Consider the following 22,309-nt stretch of genomic DNA (forward strand, 5'->3'; position numbering starts at 1 on the left):
GCACCAGGCTGCCGCCGTCTGAGACAATAAGGGCTTGTTATGAGATCAGGAACCAGAGGCAGCCCTGGGAGGCTGCCAGGCGCACACACAGGCACCACATCCAGCTGGGGGCAGGAGGGCGGGCCCCCAGGCAGTGGGCTGGAGCCAAGGCCCAGTGATTTTGAGAGCCAAGTGCAGGGAGGACTTTGCCCAGCTCTGCCTGCCCCGAGGGGCCTCTCCCACAGCACCTGTGTCTTGTGGGGCTGGGGCTGCCTCCTGCTGCCACGCAGCTCAGCGATCCCACAGTGCACAGGGGCTCCATTCCCCTGGCCCAGACCTGGCGGTCTCCCTGCAGGCCCACGCAGGGCGGGGAGCGCTTCGGCCCTGTACACGGAAGGGAGATGCAGGCAGGGAGAGGGAGCGGCATTGGCGTAAAGGCCCCAAGCCTCTTGCTCTGGACACGATGCATTTTAATGGTTTCAGTGGCCTAAAGGCCACGTGTGGGAGGGCGACAGGGCTGTCACACGAAGTAGGCAGCCAGGGCGGACATCTTGTCCTTGGGCCGCCTGGGGTTGGGCTTCCCAGGGGGCCGCCGGCCCCGGGCCCGCCCCCGGCCCTGCCTCCGCCCTGGCCCGCCACGGTGCATGGGGTGGCAGGAGGCTGCATGCTTCAGCTCCACCAGCTCCTGGAAGACAGGGTCGCAGAAGACGCAGCCCGTGTGCTGGGTCTCGTCGCCCGGGAGGGGGCACTTGGCCTTGTTGAAGTCCACGTGGAGCAGGGCGGCCTCGCAGGAGGGGCAGGTGTCGGCCGAGACCCGAACGCGGTACGCGTTCTCGAAGCAGTGGGCTACCACGTTGCACTTGTTGCACGCCACCTTCCACTTGGGGCCCGAGGTGGCGTCCAGCACCAGCACTCCGCGCTCGCACTCCACGCACTGGCCGATGCCCAGCATGCTCAGCGAGTGTGGGCAGCTGGGATGCGTGCACTCATTGCAGCCCATGCCTGGGGGAGAAGGAGCCTGGTGAGGCAGCCGGCCCTGCCCACTGCCCCCACGACCCCCCGGGGCCCTCCTCCCCAGCAGAAAGTGCTTCACGGGGCCTGGCACTTGGGGACGCCTTGGCAGCAGCACGACCACACCCCCATCCTAGTCTCTGTCAACCTTTAAGGCCCTCCAGGCTTCCGTCCTAGTGCATCCTAGCCAAGCCCATCCCCTTTGCTCCGCTTCCGCGGCTTGTCACCCGCAACCCCACCTGGCACCCTTGTCACTGGGCCCCATGGGGCTGTGGGGGGGTCTCAAAGCCGCTGCATGGTGGGGACAAGGCCTCCTTCCCCCAGCCTCCAGCCCCGGGGTGAACGTGCGTGGATGCCACACTCCTGTAGCTTCCTGGTCTGCGTTTGGGATGGCGCCATCCCAGGAGGCCATGAGAGACATGAGGGCCCGGCCCCTTCAGCCTGGGGCTCAGGGCTGGTGAGTGCAGGCAGGGCGGGGGGGGGGGGCAGAGCCCCTGGAAGCCACTCCCTGGACAGGCAGCAGGAGGGCTGGCCGGGCTCACCCTTCTTCATGTCTCGGAAGGGCGGGTGGTTGTAGCAGTAGGGGCACAGCGGGTAGGCCTTGCCCCGCGAGCCCGACGACCACAGGACCAGCTCAAAGTCATCAAGCGGGCAGCGCAGCTCCTTGTAGAGCTTGATGGTGCCGTTCTGGGGGAGGGTGTAGGTCTCGTCGCAGTGTGAGCAGTGCAGGCGGCTCGGCTTGGCCTGCGGCGAGGCAGGGGTGGGGTGTGAGGGCCTTCGCCTGCCCTCTTTCCCCGCCCCTGGCCGCGAGCCCCGTGGGTGGTGCTGGCAGAGCCACTGTGTGGCAGCCGGGACGGGGGCCGTCACCGCCGCACCGTGGTCACCCCACCTACCTGGATGTACTTCATGAAGCGGTGGCACTTGCCGCAGCGCGACAGGGGTTTGCCGGTGGCCGCCAGGGGCGAAAAGGACACCTCCATCAACTCATCCATGCCTGGGGGCGGGCGGAGGGAGGCGTCATGGGGGAGGGGGGAGAGGGGTGACCGGCTCAGTGGGGGCCCCTGGGGGCTGGAAGCAGCAGCACTCCCCTGCGGGCAGTGGGGCTTCCACCGTGAGGACAGGTAAGCAGGGCGGCATGTGGCCCAGGCCCCGTGTCCACGCCGTGTGAACAGCCACCCCCTCTGAGGGGGCCTGAGCCCAGATCTGGAGCTAGTCTTCCACGGGTGGGCGGCGCCTGGTCCCGATGCCTGGCTGCTGACACGGGAGCTCTGCTGGGGGCAGGGAAGAGGCAGGCCTTACCGGCGATGGAGTCCACGAAGTAGTGGAACTTGCGCTTGAAGATGTCCAGGGTGTGGCCCAGGACCTGGCGGTAGTCAGCCTTGCCCTGGGCGATCAGGTTCAGCTGCTTCTCCACGGCGCTGCGGATGGTGGGCAGCACCAGCTCTGCGTCTGGAAGCAGGCGAGGCCGCGGCCGCGTCACTAGGCAGGACCAGGCTCACGCACTGCCCCCTTCTCCTCCTCCTCCTGTCCACTCAACCAGATGATGGCACACACCAGGCTGCCTCCTATGCCCTGCCCCCCCCCCCCCCCCAGGCCTTTCCAGAAATCTTGGGCAGTGCAGCGAGGGACATCTCACTCCAGGACCGTCACAGACGAGCCGCTCGCCATCCCACGCACAGGCCCCGGGGAGGCTCACCGATCTTGTAGTAGCCGTGCACCAGGACGACGCCGAGGTTGGTGGGCTTGAGCCGGCGCCCGCTCTCCACGGTGACGTAGTTGCGCTGGCAGATGTTGTTGATGTGCACGGGGATGCTGGCGTCAGTCCCTAAAGCACACAGCAAGGCCCCAGCTGTGCCTCGGCCGGCCCCCCACTCTCCTACCCCAACCCCATGGGCTCCCGGTCTTTCCTCTCCATGCTGTGCCAGGCACATGGGTGCCTTTTGTGTCCTGCTCTCATGGCCCAGGGTGCTGATTCCCGCCTTATCATCGAGGGAGGCTAAGGAACTCTGCCCAAGCCAGAGCTTATTCTGGGCATGCGATGTCACCTCCTGGGCCTCTCCCGCCTGGACCCTGCGACGCCCAGCCCCCTCTCAGACCCCCTCTCTTCCCCCAGCAGCTTCACGAGCGAGTGTCTGGTGAGGTCCCAGGACCCACAGAGAAGGCTGCGGTTTGAGCCCCCAGGGCCTCTGGCTGTGTGTGCTACTGGGTCGGGCGCCGCCTGGGGTGCAGCTGCCAGGAGCCAGGGCATGGAAGAGGCGCCTAAGCCACGGCAGAGCAGAGCAGTGCCCACTCCACGGCAGGCAGCTCCTTTGAGAGCAGCAGCACTGGGAAGCCCCCGGCACCCCAGGCTCTCGGGAGCACCAGGCCTCCGGGATTCCAGGACAGAGCTGGACTGCCTGGGAGGACTTGGGAAGACGCTGTCCTGACTCTGGGGATAGCTGGGCCGTGTGGCTGGTCCCTTGGGGGGCGTGGGTTCACAGCGAAGGCCTGCCCGGCTCTGGCGGGGCGTGGGCCCCGGCCAGCGCTTGTCCCGGCGCCCCGGCGGGCGCGCTCACCAATGCCGTGCTTTTCCATGAGTGTGATGAGCTCGGCCTCGGTCAGATAGTCGGGGGGGCTGGTCTGCTTCTCCAGCATCTTCACCTCCGCCACGGCGAAGGTGTCGCCCCTCTGGCAGGTGGGCAGGCTCTCCTCCAGGGGCACGCTTTGCCAGGGCATGATCTCCGTGAAGCCTGGCGAGAGGACGGTCTTCCCCGAGCAGGTGAACAGCTCAGGGCCGATCCGCAGAGAGATGGTGGTCTGGAGGTACTTGCAGTCGTGGCTCACCGTGGCAATGAAGTGCCTGGTGATGTACTCGTACAGCCGCCACGCGTCGCCGCCTGCAACAGGCCCGGCGCTCGTCACCCTGCGAGCTGGGCCGGGGCTCCCGCTCGGGCACCGGATTCCAAAGCCCACAAACAGAAAAGCGAATGCACCCAAGGGAGACGAGCCCCTGTGCCCACCAAGTCCCTGTGGGGCCCCCTCTGCCCAGCTGCTGCCCTGTCCTGGTCCCATGACAAGGGCATACAGCCAGGTGGTCCCAGGGCCACCGGGGCCTGATCCTGTCCGGCAGGGGCCGTGCAGCTGGAGGAATGTGGGGGGGGAGGGTGTGTCGGGATGGGGCCGGGAGCACCTGGTACCTAATTCGGCCTCCGTGGCAGACCTCATGGGAGTGATGGGAGGGTGGTCGCCAGCGTCGTGGCCTTTGCGCGGGCGGTTGACACCTTCAGCTAACAGCCGCTTCACCTGCAGGAGAGGACGGAGAGGGGCTGAGTCGGGGCATGGGTTTGGCCAACGTGCCAGATAGCAGTCCAGGGCTTAGTGATGGGACGGCGGGGGCAGCCTGGCTCTCCTCACCGTGTCTGCCCAGTAGGGGTGGTTGGCCTGCTGTCGCAGGCAGCCCTTCAGGTCAAAGTTCTCAGGGTAGTGGGTGGTCTCTGTCCGCGGGTAGCTGACGTAGCCTTGCGTGTACAGCCGCTCGGCTGTCTGCATGGCGTGCTGTGGCCCCATGCCTGCAGGAGACAGGAGGCTCAGCACCCTCCTGGAGGGCTGCCCACAGGCTGCGCGCTCAGGCTCCACATAAGGTAGGCCTCTGAGCGGCTGGCTGGGGGGCCCCTGTCTGAGGCTCAGCTGCCCTCCGGGCCCGGGCATCACTGCCTGATAGGTGCTGAGCCCAGGGGTGGGGGTCAGCCCCGCCTGCACCCCTGGGGCTGAACGGAATCATCTCAGTGCATCCCAAGCAGTCTTTGGGGCCTCTAGAGAAACGCCCTACATACCCAGAGAAGAGCTGGCCACACGCAACATCTCCACGGTGTTCAGGGCCAGTGGCCTCTGCTTGGCCTTCTCCTTCCTGCTTGTGGCCTCCACCTGCAGGATGAGACGTAGGCAGTGATGCGGAGGTGGGAGGAGCCTGAAGAGAGACAATCCGAGCACGGGGCAAGGGGCCTGCTTTCCTTTGTCTCTGCTTCTCAAACCCCCTCTTCCCTGCAGTCTGGAGACCGGGTTCAGTGCTCGTTTGGGACCGGCAAGGGACACACAACAAGCCCTCTTTTCCAGACAATTGTCTAGGGAAGAGAAAACCCGGAGGAGTGAGCAAGAGGCAGGAAGAAGGGGCTGCAGGCATGGCTGGCAGGAAGCCAGGACTTTCACGTGACATCACACAATTGTTCAGTGTGGACAACTCTCTTGAAACTTGCAGCAACGCCACGCAAGACCGACTGGGATCCATCTGTGGGCTGTGCTGGCTGGTGAGCTCCCCCTTCCACCTCTGGAAGGCACTCATCAGCAGACAAGGCAGAAACAGTCCCAGCGACTCTGCCCAGGGCCTGGGCCTCGGCCAATCCCCGGCCACGCCGGATTCCAGGCCCACAAACGTGGGTGCTAATGCTGAGGCTGCCTGTGGATATGCAGCAGTGGAGCCCAGGGTTACGCGGGGTGATCTGGAGGCGGAGCCGGGGCCTCTGCAGGAATGCGACCCATGGGAACGCCTTCAGAAGTTCTGGAGCCTGAGAGGGCTGCATGGGTGGGCCAGCTGGCATGCGAGGAAGGGCAGGGTGGCTGAAGGTGGCCCGGCCACACCTTGATGGCTCTGGCAGCTTTCAGGGCCACGGAGCATCTGCAGAGCATGCCCTGTGCCCGTCACCCCACCCTCTTCCTGAGATTGAGTCACACACACTCTGAGCAGGAAATACAACACCATGGAGGTGCCAGGCGGATGGATCCCAGACAAGTCCCCAACTTGCCGTGTGGCCCTGGCCAAGCTCATCACAGAGGTCCCTCTGCAGCTACTAGCCCCCGAGATCACAGAGAAGGGACACCTGTGACATCTGCCCACTGGGTCACGTGGGAAGGGCCTGGCAGGTCCCAGGTGTGGACATGGGTGCCCCACAGCTGCCGCGTTGGGAGAACTATCTTAGGAGTGGATGCATGAGCCAGGGGGACAGGTGTGGGTGGGGCGGGGCCATACCTGGGCTTCCTTCTCCTGCTTTGTCATGTTTAAGAACATCTGTGCGATCTCCCGGTCGAACACTCTCACTCGGTCCCAGTCCAGAAGCAGCGACCTGTCTTTGTCGACGTTCACCTGCAGGACGGAGGACAGGAGGTGAACACACGAGGAGAAGCGGGCGGCGAGCCCAGCGCCTGGGCTGGGCCTTATCTGGGAGCCACGCAGCCCTGGTGCTGGCGTCTGCACCTGCTCAGGTGTGCTGATCCCGGCCTGAGCCCTGGTCTCGCTCAGGGTGGGTGGGGTGGCAAGGCTGACGGTATCACATCCTCAGTAGCACCTGAGCCTCTGCCGCACACCCAGGGTCCCTGTCAGTCACAGCAGCTCCAGTGTCATGTTATAAATCCTACAGCACGCGTCTGTGGAGGGTTTAATTTGAGGAAAGCGCCCTAGGACTTCCTAAAAAAATTATTTTTGTTTATTTGAAAGGCAGAGAGACAGAGATGAGATCTCCCACCCGCCGATTTCGCTCCTCAAGTGCCTTCACAGCCGGGAGCTGGGAGCTGAAGCCAGTCTCTCAAGGGGGTGGCGGGGACACAGGTGCTTCAGCCATCACCACTGCCTTCCAGGGTGGGCATCAGCAGGATGCTGGAACTGGGAGAGAGCTGGGACCTGCACCAGCCACTCGGATATGAATATGGGACGCAGCGTTCCCAGGACTGTCTGAACTGCTACACCTGGCTTTCTAGAATTTCCAAAAAGTTTAAAAGCTCAGGGCCTTGGTCCAGTGATCAGATGTGATTTTACCCTCGATTGCCAGAACCAGCCTTGTCCCCACTCATCCAAATTCAGCATCCCCAGGCTCAGCCTAGCCGGGGGCACCACAGGCCCACAGTGGCACCCTTACCCCTGAGGCCTGCAGGAGGAGGATGATGGTGATGACACAAGGCTTTCAGAGTCCACCCCCCCCAAACCCAGACACACACACACACACACACACAAAGAGCAGAGGAGGCACCTTGGCCTGCAGCACCCAATAGGCTTCCGGCTTGAAGGACTGGATTTTGTCATGCCTCTCCACACAGAAGCCCAGCGTAGGAGTCTGGCACGGCCCAAAGGAGATGAGAGAGCTGTCCAAATCGCCGTATTTCCCCTGGAAGTACTTGGTCTGGAACCTGGGTGAGGGTGGGGTGCGGGAGAGAAGCCATTTGGTTAAGGATTTGCCTGATACCCCACTGTGAGTGCCCCCGGGGCTGGGGTGGTGAGCGCAGGGCAACCGGAGGTGGCAGCAAGAGGCAGGGAGGAGCCCTGGGGAGGAGCCACGCGTGCACGGGTGGGAAAGCCAACAGGAACACCGAAGCTGGGTCCCAGTGGGCCAGGGAGCCCTGCTAATGGGTACCCCTGCCACACCCCCTCAGGACCCGCATGCCAATGGGCCCACGCCACCTATCCAGCAGCGGCCGGCACAGTGAAAATGCCGAGGCGCAGGGCAGGCACCCAGTGGCACCTGGTGAAAGCACAGCCGATGCGCAGGTCCAGCTCCTGGCGGGCGTCCACCGACAGCGCCTCGTTGTGGTCCGGCTCGCCCAGGCGGGCCATGGCGTTACAGATGTCTGTGTCTGTGATGGAGCTGAACCTGGCCCGGAACACAGTCTTCTCGCCGCCGTGGGCCTTATTCATGACGGGGACGACGGCATCAAGGACCTGGTGGGAAGCCATCCGGCTGGGATCGCCTCTGCCCCCCATCTCCTGTCCCACCCCTCAGCCGTCAGGCCCGGCTCCTTCTGGGGCCCAGCCTCAGCACGCGTGTGGCCCCCTTCAACAAGACCCCTGCCGTCTTCCTGCCTTTCCAGGAGCCTCCATCTTGCGCAGACCCCTCACCCACGGCTACATTGCCATTCACATGCCCCTCCCCACTGCTGCCCTGCAAGCTGCCCCCCACCGCTCCTCCCCCTGCTGCCAGGCACACAAGGGACCTCGCAGTCCCCAAATCCACTGGAAGCCTACTCTTAGGAGGAGGGTGTGCTGGGCGTAGGTACGTGAGACTTTGAAGAAACTGGAGAAATATAGGGCAGGAAAAAAGCCCAGCAGAGGCAAAGGCCATGGCCAGTGGGAAGGGGCCAGGTGGGCCCAGCTGCGGCTTGGGGGTGGGGGTGTGTGGGGTCCCACAGCTGAGACTAGGAGGGCTGTGCGGAGGGAGGGGACAATGTGTGAGCGAGTCTGCTCTCGTTGGAACCACCTCCTGCATCCTGAGTTTGCCAAGCCCTGGGCCGCACTGGGGGTGCCAGGGCATCTGGGTGACCCTGTAAAGACCCACAGCCTAAGGGGCACTGTGGGAGGAGCAGTTGGGTTGCAGCCACCTGCTTTCCTGGAGGGAGGGCTGGACGGGTGGAGGTGGGCGTGGGGAAGAATGAAGCCTGGGACAGGAGGGTGGCGCCAAGGCCAGGTGTCAGCTGGCATTGTCTGAAGGTCCCTGAGATGGCCCTACGCTGGGCCAGCCTTCCAGACCAAACTTGCACCACCCCACAGAACACCCTGCCCCTGCTACGCCTCACTCAGCCTCGCGTCCCCAGCAAGGGCACTAGGATTTTCTGAGATGAAGCAGAGAAGGGCCTTTTTGAGCCATTAAGAATGATTCCATGTGGCAGCCCCAGGCCTGGAGGACTGTGTCAGTGTGGAACGAGTGGCAGAGAGGTGGAAAGTGGGCCCTGTCGGGGGCACCCCACTCACCTCAAAGCAGATGTTCTCCCCTTCCTTGTCACAGTCCAGCCACAGCACGATGTAGTCGCAGCCCCTGCCCTCCACCTGCCACAAGGCACACGTGAATGTGAACGGGTGCCTGCTGCAAGCCCCGCCCCCAGCACAGCTGCCCAGGGGGCTCCCTGCCTGGAACAGGAGGCGGAGCCTGAACCCCAGGTTAGGAGGACGGTGCCCAGGCTGGGCCAGGACTGGCTGCAGTGAGACTGGCTCAGCCACTCAGGAAACACTCTGGTTCACAATTGCTGGTTTGGGGCTGATGTGTAGCACAGCAGGATAAGTCACTGCTTGTGACCCCAGCATCCCATACGGGTGCCGGTTTGTGTCCTGGCTACTCTACTTGATCCAGCGCCCTGCTCCCTGGGAAAAGCAGTGGAAGATGTTCCAAGTACTTGGGCCCCTGCCAAAGCCTGGATGATACTCCTGGTTCCAGAGACAGATGGAGAGACAGAGAGTTACCTCCCATGCGTATGTTCACTTCCAGATGGCTGCAACAGCCAGGAGCCAGGAGCTTCGTCTGGGTCTCCCACGTGGGTGCAAGGGCCCAAGCACTTGGGTCATCTTCCACTCCTTTTCCCAGGCACATTAACAGGGAGCTGAATCGGAAGTGGAGCAGCCAGGACTTGAACCTGCCCCTGAATGGGAATGCCGGCGTCGCAGGTGGTAGTTTTATCTACTATGCCACAACACTGGTCCCTAAATAAATACATCTTAAAAAAAAAAAAAAAAAAGAACTGCTTGTTTGTGGACAGAAACAAAATCTGAACTGCTATGATGTTAACCCCAAAACTTCCTAGAGAAACGGCTGTGTAGAGTTGCTCTCAATGCTGACAGAGGCCACTCTAGGTGGGGAGACCATGATTATGGTTTCTTCTTTCTCCTTATGTATATCCTCCTATTTCCCACAACGTGAAAGTACTTGCTTTACAATTAGGGAAGAAATCCCAAGCAAACAAATTACTGTGTTTCAAAAGCAGAACGGGAACAAGTGTACAGCAGCAGGTAAAGATGCTGCTTGAGGGTTAAGCAACTGCCTACAGTGCCGGCACCCTTAGGAGTGCAGGGTTTGAGTCCCAGCCGTTCCACTTCCGATCCAGCTCCCTGCTAGTGCACCTGGAAAAGCAGAGGGAGATGGCCCACATGCTTGTATCCCTGCCACTCACATGGAAGACCTGGAAGACACTGCTGGGGAGGGAACCAGTGGATGGAAGATCTGTCTCTCTTTCTCTGTAACTCTGATTTTCAAATAAATAAATAAATCTTTTTTTTAAAAAAAAAAAGGGGGCCGGCGCTATGGCATAGTGGGTAAAGCCGCTGCCTGCAGGGCTGGTATCCCATATGGCGCTGGTTTGAGTTCCAGCTGCTCTACTTCTGATCCAGCTCTCTGCTGTGGCCTGGGAAAGCAGTAGAAGATGGCCCGTGCTTGGGCCCCTGCACCCATGTGGGAGACCCGGAAAGAAGCTCCTGGCTCCTGGCTTTGGATTGGCGCAGCTCCGGCCATTGCGGCCATTTGGGGAGTGAACCAGCAGATAGAAGACCTCTCTCTGCCTCTCCTTCTCTGTCTGTATAATTCTGACTTTCAAAATAAAATAAAATCTTTAGGGGCCAGTGCCATGGCGCAGTATGTTAATCCTCTGCCTATGGCGCCAGCATCCCATATAAGGGCTGGCTGTAGACCCGGCTACCCCTCTTCCAATCCAGCTCTTTGCCATGGCCTGGGAAAACAGTAGAGGATGGACTGCACCACATGGGAGACTGGGAAGAAGCTCCTGGCTCCTGGCTTTGGATCACCGCAGCTCTGGCCGTTGCAGTCATTTGGGGAGTGAACCAGTGGAAGGAAGACCTTTCTCCCTGTCTCTCCCTCTCACTGTCTGTAACTCTACCTCTCAAATAAATAAATAAAATCTTAAAAAAAAAAATCGTTAAGAAGAATAAAGAAGATGCTGCCTGGGACCCGCAAATCCCATACTGGAGTGCCTGTGTCCGAATCCCAGCTCGGCCTCCGTTCCTGCTTCCTGCTATAGCACACTCTGGGAGGCAGTGGGCAACAGCTCAAGTAGTGGGAGACACGTCTGATTGCTGGATCCTAATTCTGACCTGGTCATTGCAGGCATTTGGGGGAGTGGACCAGTGGATGAAAGATCTCTCTCTCTCTCTCTCTGTGGCTCTGCCTTTCAAATAAATAAACACATACAACAGAATAAGAAAAGCTGGGAACTGTGCAGCGAGTTGCTGTGTGTGATGCTGATATCCCATAGTGCAGTGTTGGTTTGAATCCCACTGCCTTTGCTTCCAGCTTCCTGCACCCCTGGGAGGCAGCAGATGACGGCTCAAGTGCCTGGTAGCTACTGCCCAGGTGGGAGACCCGGATGGAGTTCTGGGATCCTGGCTTGGCATGGCTGGGCCCTGGCTGTTGTGGAAACTTGAGGAGTAAACCAGCAGATGGAAGATCCTTTCTGTCTTTCTCTGTCACTCTGCCTTTCAAGCGGATGAAAATGAGAGAGCAAACATAAAAAAAAAAAAAAAAAAAAGAGAGAGAGAGAGAGCAAGACGCTTGCGCTCTCCAGGACTGAGCGACAGGCGTACTCAGCCTGGCTGGATGTGCTTGGGGGCACCAGGCCTGAAGGGGCCGTGTGGGCCCGCGGGGGATGTAGAAGGGGCAGAAAGGCCTCCCCGTGAGGGCACAAGCACTCAAACTGTGGCCAGCTCCCGGCTCCCGCCCACTGTGCCCACCGCTCGCACCTGCAGGAACTTCACCATGTTCAGCTTGGGATTGGCTTCCTTCTTCTCGGTCGGGGCTTGGCTGAACAGCTCCGCGGGGTCCACCTTGTCCCACTTGTTGTACTTCCCTACAAACCAAGGCCGTGATGCGCAGTCACACGCCATAGCTCGCGGGGGTCAGCCTCTGCCACCTGCTGACCCCTCATTGGGCGGCTTGGAGAGCCACTGGCCCAGGGTCCCCTGACAATCAGAGACGGGGTAGGGCATGGGTTTGGGTCTTGGGCTAACACCCACCGCCCTGCCTTCCTTCTGCTGGGTAGGGCTGGGCAGGGCCTCTGCTCTGGCCTCACTTCCAGGGCTTCCCTGTGGCTGGAAGCTCCAGTCTTGGGCTGGCTCACTTTGTCAGAGCAGAAAACACTCCTGCCTCTTAAGGCCCAGCTCTTGCACGCTGGGTCCTTGGCTTGCTTGGAGACCCTATTTCTTGCAGCCTGGGAGAATGGGGTCAGACAGATTCAAGTTCGAATCCTGGCTCTCCAGTTTTGCCAGCCAGATACAGAGTTTGGAGCCCAGCTCTATCTATCCCTTTCTGTCACCGCTGAGCAGTGAGAACCACCACAGAGGCCTTGCTGCGTTGGGCAAGACCCACAACGAGAGCTCTGCCTTTCCAGTGGCATGGTGCCTCAGCAATCCTGGGCTGCAGGGGGTTTGGGTGTGAGGCCCCCCTCCCCCCGCAAGAACAGAAGCTCACGGAGGCCGGAATAACGTGAGCATGACAACAACAGCTGCTAAGTGGCAAGTGCCTGCGTGGGCCAGGCTCCTCACCCCCTCAGCCACAGGAAGGCGCCCAGGGCAGGCAGTGACCGCGGGGACTCAGGAACGCTGACCTCCAGGGCCTGGGTTCTGGGTGCCTCACCCAGGAACCCCTGGTCATCACTCTAACATTTGCCGGCTTCAAGACTCAAGTGTTCGGGACAGAGTTCTCTGTCAAGACGTGTACCTAGCTCTGGCTGCACCCCGGGCTGCACAGTGTAGGCTGGGGTGAGAGGGCGGGGAAGGGGTGCACTCACCCAGGAAGTCCAAGGTCATCACGTGACCACAGACGGATGTCATCTTGAAGCGGACAGGCTGGCCGGCGAAGGTGCCAGTGTACTCGTGCACTGAGCATGCGCCATTGAGCCCCTTGTGCGAGGACATGTTCCCTGGGGGAGAAGCACACGGATGCAGATGCTGGGGAGACCCTGGGCCCGGCCGCCGTCTCCCGGAGAGCCAGAGCCCTCCTTTTCCCGAGCGGCCCGGGGAGAAACACTCCTCAGGCCCTGCCGGCAGTTGGGTGCTGAGACACAGCCGTGCCCAGGGAAGCAGCACCTGCAAACCGCCGGCCTGGAGTGGGCCCGTGCCAGCTGTAGCCAGGACGGGGTACCTGCGGGCTCTCTGCTCTGTCCGCCCTCCTGGTTTCACCCTTCAGAGTGACTGCCGCTTCATTTTCATGCAAACTTGACTCAAAGGTCACTGAGAGCCCTAACGAGTGGATCCTGCGGCGGCCTCACCCGCTCAGCCCTGGGTAGCAGGCACACTCCGGGGGCCTCAGCCCTGCTAGACCACGCCTCGCAGCTGTGTGAGGGGCTCTTCCTCCCCTGCTGCTGGGCCAAGAGTGAGGCAAAGTGTGCACCTGCCATCCCTTGGTGCCCAGCAGCCAAATACTCCTTGATTGGGAGGGGATTTCATGGATGGGAGGAGACACCGCCCAGCCGGGCCCCGGGCAGCCGGCGCAGGTGAGGGCAGGCATGCCCTCTCCAGCTCCCTGGTGCTTCAGGAGCACCTGCGGCCACTCCTGAGCGAGCAGAGGAGCAGGGGCCGAGCCAGGGGGCCAGCAGGCAGTGGTGCGTCCAGGGGTGGCTGAGACGGGGGGTGAGACCCTGACTCAGTCTTCCTCCTTCCGGGACGGGTTCCTGCTGCTTGGGGCCCACACCCCTGCTGCCACAGCGCTCAGACCATGACAGCCCCTTCCCCTGCCCTTGAATTAGGCCTTGTTCCTTTTGAGTGCGCACACAAATGTGGCCCACGGTCGCTTACGCTGAGGTGCGGCTTCATTAGTGCCTGCTGACCTGCAGCAAACCAGGCCCAGCTGGGAAAAGAAAGAAACGTCCAGAAAGGCTAAAAGCACCAGGACCATGGTTACGGACCAAAGCACTGGGGGGTCGGGGGAGGGGGGCTAAGGGCCTACCTCGAGAGAGGATCTTGGCGATGGACTGGGCCAGGGACGGCTTTTCCGCCACCATGAGCACTGTCTTCATCCTGGCTCTGGGCTGTCAGGGTCCTCAGCCCCTCACTCCACAGGTACCGGGCGACAGCGAGGCTCAGAGACGGCTCTTCCGCAGCTCCCACGCAACCCACACTGCCACCAACGGAACTCAGTTCAAAACCAAACACACACCCTGAGAAAAAAAAACAAGAAATGAGGCAACCTGGATGGCCTGAGACAGAAACAAGTGCCCAGGTCACCCGCGGACTCAGAGACGGCCCTAGGGATGTGGCCTTGTTTGGAGGGAGCTCATGTGCTCCCACTGGCCTGCAGGCCAGGATGGAGGCGCTGGGGCAGGATGGAGGCACCCTCCCACGCAAGGGCATGCTGGTCTCCCAGAGCAGAGGGGCCCCGTCACGGCCTCTGTCCTGCTGGCTCCCAGGGGTGACGCACCCCTGCCTAGCCTGAGTCCCATTTGGAGAATGCAGGTGCCCAGGCAGGGCATCTGTCTCTGGAGCCAGGAGCATCATCCTGGTCTCCCACATGGTGGCTGGGGTCCAAGGACTTGGCCATCCTCTGCTGTCTTCCCAGGCACATTAGCAGGGAGCTGGAGCAGAGGTGGGGCAGCCGGCACTCTGGATAAGGGATGCTGGAGTTCCAAGTGGCAGCTTAAGCCGCTATGTCATGATGCTGGCTCTGTGAACCACCCTGGCAGGATGAACCACGTCCTCCTGCGCCCCGCGCCTCTGTCCCAGCCCACTGCACTGCACGCCACAGCCTGTGACGGCCTTGTCCTCCCACCGGGACCCTAGCTTAATGTCTACATCACTGCAACAGCCGTCTCTGCCGGATACATCATGGCTAACACCTGTCGGCAGAGCACAAAGTAAAATAAAATAAAATAAAACCAAAACAAGACACACAGGCTCTTTCTACCTGTTTGATCATCACAGATGCAGCAGTGGTATTTGTAAATGTAGCAGGGTGTTTTTAACAACAGCCTCATATGGAGACAATTGGTCAGTTTTTTTTGGGGGGAGGAAGAAAATATGAAGATTTCCATTTTGAAACTTCCGCCAAGGAGCAGGCGTCGGCACAGTGCTGAAGATGCCAGCATCCAGGTCCCGGCTCTGCTTCTGACCCCAGCTTCCTGCTGATGCACACCAGGGGAGGTGGTGGGTGACAACTGAGGTAGGTGGGTCCCTGCCACCCACACGGGAGACCTGTACTGAGCTCCCGGCTTCAGTCCGTTCCAGTCCCAGTCACTGCAGGATCTGGGAAGTGAACCAGTGGATGGGAGATCTCTCTCTCTTTCAAATAAGTCAACAATGACCAAAAAAAACCAAACCAACCAAACCAAACCAAAAAAATCAGAGCTAAAATGAGTTCCTAGGAGAACTTCAGAAATTCATGGAAAGGTGAGTGATGAAAAAACTAGGCCTGGATTTCAAATTCTGCACCAAAATAAACTTACCCTGTAATTCCTTTTCTGTGAACTCTTTAACTATCCTCATGGTTCTCTCACTAGCAAAAACCCGAGTCTAAGCCGGCGCCGCGGCTCACTAGGCTAATCCTCCGCCTTGCGGCACCGGTACACTGGGTTCTAGTCCCGGTTGCCCCCTTCCAGGCCAGCTCTCTGCTGTGGCCAGGGAGTGCTTGGGCCCTGCACCCCATGGGAGACCAGAAGCACCTGGCTCCTGCCTTTGGATCAGCGTGGCATGCCGGCCGCAGCACGCTGGCCACGGCGGCCATTGGAGGGTGAACCAATAGCAAAGGAAGACCTTTCTCTCTGTCTCTCTCTCTCACTGTCCACTCTGCCTGTCAAAAAAAAAAAAAAAAAAAAAAAGAGTCTGGACACTTGGGAGGAGCAGGCGCACAAGCACGCACGGATGGGGACACACACTGGAACCGCCCCAGCCTGCAGCAGACTCGGCACTTCTACTTCCAGGAATGACCCAGTTACAGCAGTTGCTGACTCAGCACCCCCTGCACACTGGGCCAGTGCTGGGTGCAGAGCCCACTGCACAGAGCGACAGCATGCCCTGTCTTTCCAGAACTCGTGCAAGTACCAGGGAGCCAGCAGCTGGGAGGGTCTGGGAGTTACAGGGCTGGGCCAGGGGCTTCTGGGGAGAGCCCAGGTAAAAAGATTAGGGGATGGCCAGGCAGCCTGGAGGAACAGCAAGGAGGCTGCTGGGGTCCCTCAAGCCTTGACTGAGGGTTGGCACTGGGGGGCAGTGGAGGGTTCGACAGGACTGAGGTGATCTGACCTCAGGTCTTCAATGAACCCTTCCCGAAGTCAGAATGTGGACAAGACCAGGAGGGGCAGGAGGTGTGACAGGCAGCGCAAGGGTTTCTTGCTAAGGCTGCTGAAGGGGTGTCCGCTGATGGAGGCGGAAACAGCAAGGAGGGAGCAGTTCTAGCTGGAATGAGAACAGCCAACGTGGTGGCCCTGGAGGAAGTGATGCACGGAGGAGTGATCTAAAGGGCAGAAGCCAGGCTGGAGGCCGGGAAGAGAGGAACCAGCAGGGGGAGTCGGGACAGGCGGGCAAGGTGGCCTCTGAGACCTGGCAATCCAAGGGCCCAGGTGACCCTCATGGGGGTCCTTTGGTGAGAGACAGAGGTGAAAGCTGAGTGGGTGGGCACTCAGGAAGGACTGGGAGAAGGGGAGGGGAAGACACACCAGTGTGTTTGCATGTGGCTGGGGCTGCCCTGCAGAGGACCAGAGGAGATGCAGGGGCAGAGGGGCTAACAGCCCGTGCACCCGGGAGGGGGATCGAGGGGGTGACAGGCAACCGGCCAGCCTTGGTGAGGAGAGGAGGGAGGGCGTGTCCAGGCAGTGCGCCAAGGTCCAGCTTCTCCTGATGGAAGAGGAAGAGGAGGCAGAGGGAGGCCTGGTGGGGGTGGGTAGCAGGAGTCTAAGGAGGCCACTCTCAGGGGCAAGATGACCGACTCGGGACCCGGAGTGAGCTGTGGGGGCCGGCAGTGCTGTCCACGTGGACACTGAACATCCCCTCCCGCGGCCAGGACAGGGCAGCGCGGGAGCGACCCTGGCTGGTGCACACAGTGGAGCACACTGCTGGGCAGGTCTCCTACAGTGCGTGACCTGGCGTTCACCACGGGGAGCCGGGCAGCCCAAGGCCTGCCCCTCTGTGCAAGGCCACACCTGGCAGTGGCGAGGAAGGGACATCTGCTGTGGGGGCACGTGAGGGGGCGATGTACCTGGTCACACACAGGTGCTTGTTGACAAAGGGCAGACATGTCTGCAGGGGACCTCAAAAGGTCAGAGCAGAGTGTGTGTGTGTATCAGGGCCTGGGGACAGGGCTGAGGGGGCTCCTGCCCACCATACCCCATCTTGCACCTTTTACCTTTGGTGCTATGGACACGTGTGATGGGTCAATAGGAACTAAGACAACGGATTTAAGAAAAGACGTAATAGGCGCGGCTGTTTGCTACAGCAGGTAAGATGCTGGCTAAGACACCCGCGTGCCATGCTGGGGATTCCACACTCAGCCCCTGCACTTGACCCCAGCTTCCTGCTAATGCTGACCCTGAAAGGCAGCAGTGGTGGCTCAAGTAGTTGGGGTCTTGCCACCCACGTGGCAGACTCAGACTGAATTCCCGGCTCTGGGCTATGGTCTGGCCTAGCCCCAGCTGTTGCAGCCATCTGGGGAGTGAACCAACGAATGGGAGAGCTCTCTCTTTTCCTGTCACTCTGCCTTTTGAACAAACACATTTAAAAAAAAATTCTTTGAGGTCTCTAAAATTTTAAAACTGATTTTAGGGTCTGGCGCTGTGGCATAGGTTAAGCCTTCGCCTGCGGTGCTGGCATCCCTTGTGGGTGCTGGTTCGTGTCCTGGCTACTCCTCTTCTGGTCCAGCTCTCTGCTTATGGCCTGGGAAAGCAGTGGAAGGTGGTCCAAGTCCTTGGGCCCCTGAACCCACATGGGAGATCTGGAAGAAGCTCCTGGCTTCAGATCGGCACAGCTCTGGCCATTGCGGCCATCTGGGGAGTGAGCTAGTGGATGGAAGACCGTTCTCTGTTTCTCCCTCTCTCTGTAACTCTACCTCTCAAATAACTAACTAAATATTAAAGAAAAAAAAAGTGACTTTAAATCTTTTGAAAACACGTCTCCTTGGTGTTCTTTTTTCCCATGGTGTCAAAATTCCATCTCTACTGCTCCCTTCAAACCCAAGTACTTGAGTTTTTTGACAAAGAGCGAGCAAGCTGACTAGTCACTCCAGAGAAACACATTTTGTCTCAGCATCATCTCCATTATCTTAGATTATCTCAAGTTATCCAGGAGCAGGGCTACCTCTGGGCAGCACACATCAGGGCACGTGTGTTTCAGATAGCCTGTCCATCTGTCAGGGCATGCAGCTGCTACTCATCTCTCACATGCACCTATAGCATTGGCTCTAAAAAAAAGAAAAGGAAAGAAAAGATGCCCGTTCTTGGGACAGATGTTTAGCCTGGCGGTTAGGGTGTCCACATTCAGCATCTGAATGCCTGGGTCTGAGTCCTGGCTCTGGCTCCCAACTCCAGCTTCCTGCTAACGCAGCCCCTGAGAGCCAGTGCTGACATCTCAAGTAGCTCGGTTCCTGTCAGCATGCGGCACTACGTTCCCAGCTCCCAGTTTTGCCTGGCTACTGCGGCTGTTTGTGGGGTGAGCCAGTGGATGGGACTTTACACTCTCTGTTGGTCTTTTTCTTAAATAGTTAAAAAGAACAACAACAACAAAAAGGAAATATAAGTCCTGGTTCAACGTCTTACACTTCAGCAGTGGATGCACATCTGGTACTATTTCGAGTGTCACTGTTTTACTGGGGAAAAGCCCCACTGCGTCCTAGGATCCGGAATCCCGGAATCCCGGGGCACGGGCCTCACTGACACCTGGCGCAATCGTCTCAAAGAGGAACAAACCCAGAGGAAGTGATTTCCAAAGGTCGCCCGGGACGCTGGTCGGGTCACGCTTCCTGCTGGCCGAGTACGCTTCTCTTCAGCAGCATCAGGTTCCACAGAGTTACACAGAGAGAGGGGCAGCGGGCGTGAGACAGAATCTCCCATCTGCCGGTTCACTCCTCAAACGGCCACAGCGGCCTGGGGCCTGGCTGAAGCCAGGGTCCTGGGCTCCACTTCTGACAAGGTGGCTGCAGTCTTAATGGGGTGCATCCGTCCTGACCCAGCCGGGGGCCCCCTTATTTTCTCAGTGGCAGCCAGTGAGAGGCAGCCTGAGGACATGGCTTCCGAAATTCACTTCCCCTGCTCATGTTCCTGCTCTACCAACACGAGTGTTCACTTGAGCTGCTGCCTTTAAAAAAAGAAAAAAAAAAAAAAGCCTAATTGGATCAAAATGGCCAGAAACTGGCTCTTATGGTCAACCAGAGGGTGCACCGAGTTCAATCCTGTTGCTGGCCAAAGCCTGCAGTCTGACTTCCTACTTCCAAGACGGAGCTAGGCGAGGGCTAACGGGGTGCTGACATCCAACATTCCGCAGTGGGACTGGGATTAGGACTCGAGTCGAGTGGAGGATGAGCGGCAGGCCAGCCTGCCAGTGCTCGGCCCACCGCCAGCAGAGGGAGCCCCTGGGAGACAATGCACTTAGACGGGTCTCCTTTCACGTCCGGGTCTATGCCCAGGTCGGGTGATCCTGCCAGTGGAGGCCTGGCGGTAGCCCGAACAACACTCAAGCGTCCGAGGAGTTCCTAGCTCAGTAGAAGAGCTGGTTAAAAAGAGGCTGCATCAGAATCTCCCTGGGGAAAGATGGAGAAATCCCACACTTCAAACAAACAGCTAGGAGGGAGACACACAGGGGAGCTCCTAAAACCATCAGTGGACGGCACAGGTGTGGAAAGATGAGACATCTCGTGAGACAGAGCCCAGAGTGGGAGGAGGAAGAAAAGGCAACTCCCCTCTTGACTTCTGATGAGAATCAGGGGGCTTGGGAGGTCCTTCTGAGTCAGTCCCACCAGGAGCCCTTGACAAACTTCATGGTGCAGCCTGAACGGGAAGAGACATGCGAGAGTCACCCGGATGTACTCTTTCCTGATGCATCAGCCAGAGGGCACAGGAATCTCCACAGAGAAAAACCAATGGTGTCAGGGTTGGGGGGGAGGGGGTTGCAGGTTCTAATATCTTTTTTCAAAAAAATGCAAATCAGGGAGGGGCCGGCACTGTGGTGTAGCAGGTAAAGCTGCCAATTGCAGTGCCGGCATCCCATGTGGGTGCTGGTTCGAGTCCCAGCTGCTCCACTTCCAATCCTGCTCTCTGCTATGGCCCGGGAAAGCAGTGGAAGATGGCCCAAGTCCTTGGGTTCCTGCAGCTGCTTGGGAGACCTGGAAGAAGCTCCTGACTCCTGGCTTTGGATCAGCTCAGCTCTTTCCATTGTGATCATTTGAGGAGTGGACCAGCAAAATGGACGACCTTTCTCTCTCTGCTCTCTCTCTCTCTGTAACTCTTTCAAATAAATAATTCTTAAAAAAAAAGAAAGAAAGAAGAAAGAGTCTTAAAAAATAATTCTGGCCCCTCCCCCACCTACAGAGCAGCCGTGGAATGTGGCTTGGGCAGGTGGGATGGGCTGCTGGCGGAGGACGCTGGATAAGGGATGCCTGAATATCCCATACTCTCGGGATGCCCTCAGAGAGAGGATACTAGGAGGACAATCCTGATGGGCCATCACACGGGCTAACTAACATAGTCAATAAACCGGCAGGGAAGGCGGGCATTGGTGACCCCCTTACAGGCTGGCTAGAAGGATACCGTGGAAAACGGAACAGTGCTGTAACTTCAATCCTCATCTCTCAGAACTGAGCTGGAGTCCTGAGCCAAACGGTTGAAGAACAAAGAATAGGAGTCAAAATGGGACCGAAAAAGTGTAAACATGGAAAGAGGAGGAATTCGCCAGCAGGTCTGGTGGTCCATTTTCAACACAGCGGGGACCTGCAGAGGTAGCAACTTCACTAGGCAAACTCCTGGTTGTTCCGGAGTAGCCAAGTCCCAAGGGGGAGACTACAGTGAGTGCAGGAGGTAACTCTGTAGCGCAGGGAGGTCTGGGAAGTGTACACCCGCAGGACTCAGCCAATGAGGGCCCTGCATGCTAGTACACAGCTTGCTTGCCGTACCTGCTCTGGGTGTACCTGCTCATCGGACACCCGACCTTGCAAGACCGCTGAGGCCACCTCTCGAGTGCACAGTGTGGACAGGGGAGGGTATCCCCCACACCCTATACCCAAAGAATCAGAAAAGGAACAACCCTTTCTTAAGCTCTTCTGGGCCGGGCACGCCACGGCCATCAACACTGTTTCATTTAATCTCGCCAACAACTCTGAAGGGCAGGGACTGTCAGTTTTTACATTTTTCCCCCTCCAGATCACGAGTAAAGGGGCCAGTGTCGGTGACCCTGGCACAGGACCCCCAGTGCTCAGTGGCCATGACGCCCAGGTGGGGCTGGCCTTTCGCGTCCTATTCCCACAGGCCGAGGAAGCGAAGGGGCAAGACGAAGCCATCCCCTCCCCCGCTCCGACAAACTACTGCCCCTGGACCCCAGCTACTTTGCTCACTCCGAAAAGAGCGGAGAACCCGGGCCCCTTAGACCGCCCGGAAGTGGGCGCCGACCACGGCACAGCCTCAGTTTCCCGGCCCGGGAGGTTCAGACAGAAAGCGCTCGCCTCTGCGAGCCGGGGGAGGCCGCCAGGAGGAACAGTGGCAGCGCCCGCAGCGCCCGGCCCCCGCCCAGCGCGAGGCTGAGCGCGCAGCCCATCACCGCCTCCCGCCACCACCCCGGCGAGCGGGAACGCGAGGCCCGGCCCGGGACCCTCTCCTCAGCCCGGCCAGCACTCAGGACACCGGCCTGAAGACAGGCTGCGCTGCCTGCTTCCGCGAGCAGCCCCTCTCGGCGCCCGCTGCTCACCCGTGGCCCCACCGCGACTCGTCTCCGGCTCCCGCTCCCGGGGAGGGGCGGCCACTGCAACCCCGACTTCCGGGTCCGGCCGCTTCGGGCGTCCCCGCGTCCGTCCGATTCCCCCGTCCGACGGTGTCTGCGGGTCCCGGCGCTCGAGCGTTCCGGGGGCACCGCCCCGAATCCCCGCCGCCATCTTTGAGGGGATCCGCAAAGCTTCGCGTAGACTCCCGGGGGGCTCGCTGTCCGAAGGGGGCTCCCCAAACTCTCCACCCGGATTCTTCTCAGCTACGGGGAGCCAGTCATGACAGCCATCGTGCCAGTGATTGTGATGGTTACTAACAAAGCTACAGACGTGTGTGCAGCAGGCTTTCGTCAAAGCTATACCGTTTGTGGGATGCACGAACGGATGATGTGTGCAGAACACCTGGAAGATAAAAGTGCTTGTGTCCGGCGCTGTGGCGTAGCAGGTAAAGTGACCGCCTGCAGTGCCGGCATCCATATGGGTGACAGTTTGAGTCCTGGCTGCCCCACTTCCAATCCAGCTCTCTGCTGTGGCCTGGGAAAGCAGTGGAGGATGGCTCAAGTCCTTGGGCCCTGCACCTACATGGGAGACCTGGAAGAAGCTCCTGGCTTTGCCCTGGCTCAGCCCTGGCTGTTGTGGCCATCTCGGGGAGGGAACCAGTGGACAGAAGATTCTCTTTTTAGATTTATTTGAAACTCACA

The 22,309-nt window shown here is 59.7% G+C and overlaps 1 protein-coding gene across 5 annotated transcripts; it reads right to left on the bottom strand.

Annotated features, from left to right (window-relative positions):
• Positions 1-432: 432 nt before the first annotated feature.
• Positions 433-21,726, bottom strand: TOP3B (DNA topoisomerase III beta). Of its 5 annotated transcripts, none has more exons than XM_089323485.1 (18): positions 21,596-21,721; positions 19,294-19,686; positions 13,671-13,881; positions 12,514-12,645; positions 11,468-11,574; positions 8,699-8,773; positions 7,476-7,672; positions 6,987-7,143; positions 5,993-6,106; positions 4,803-4,893; positions 4,384-4,538; positions 4,167-4,272; positions 3,546-3,866; positions 2,687-2,815; positions 2,290-2,439; positions 1,884-1,984; positions 1,533-1,734; positions 433-981 (listed from the first exon to the last, which is right to left on the bottom strand). In XM_089323485.1, exons 3-18 carry the CDS (start codon positions 13,738-13,740, stop codon positions 500-502), a joined length of 2,589 nt encoding a protein of 862 aa, XP_089179611.1. In that variant the 5' UTR covers positions 13,741-13,881; positions 19,294-19,686; positions 21,596-21,721; the 3' UTR covers positions 433-499. The 5 variants fall into 5 exon arrangements, with proteins under 5 accessions (XP_089179611.1, XP_089179610.1, XP_089179612.1 ...); XM_089323484.1 differs by having other exon boundaries at positions 19,294-19,439; positions 21,596-21,707; XM_089323486.1 differs by having other exon boundaries at positions 19,294-19,408; positions 21,596-21,670.
• Between the last annotated feature and the right edge of the window lie 583 nt (positions 21,727-22,309).

This window comes from Oryctolagus cuniculus, chromosome 21 (genome assembly GCF_051225735.1).
Source record: "Oryctolagus cuniculus isolate XC-2025 breed Fujian yellow rabbit chromosome 21, ASM5122573v1, whole genome shotgun sequence".
NCBI classification, from domain to species: Eukaryota; Metazoa; Chordata; class Mammalia; order Lagomorpha; family Leporidae; genus Oryctolagus; species Oryctolagus cuniculus.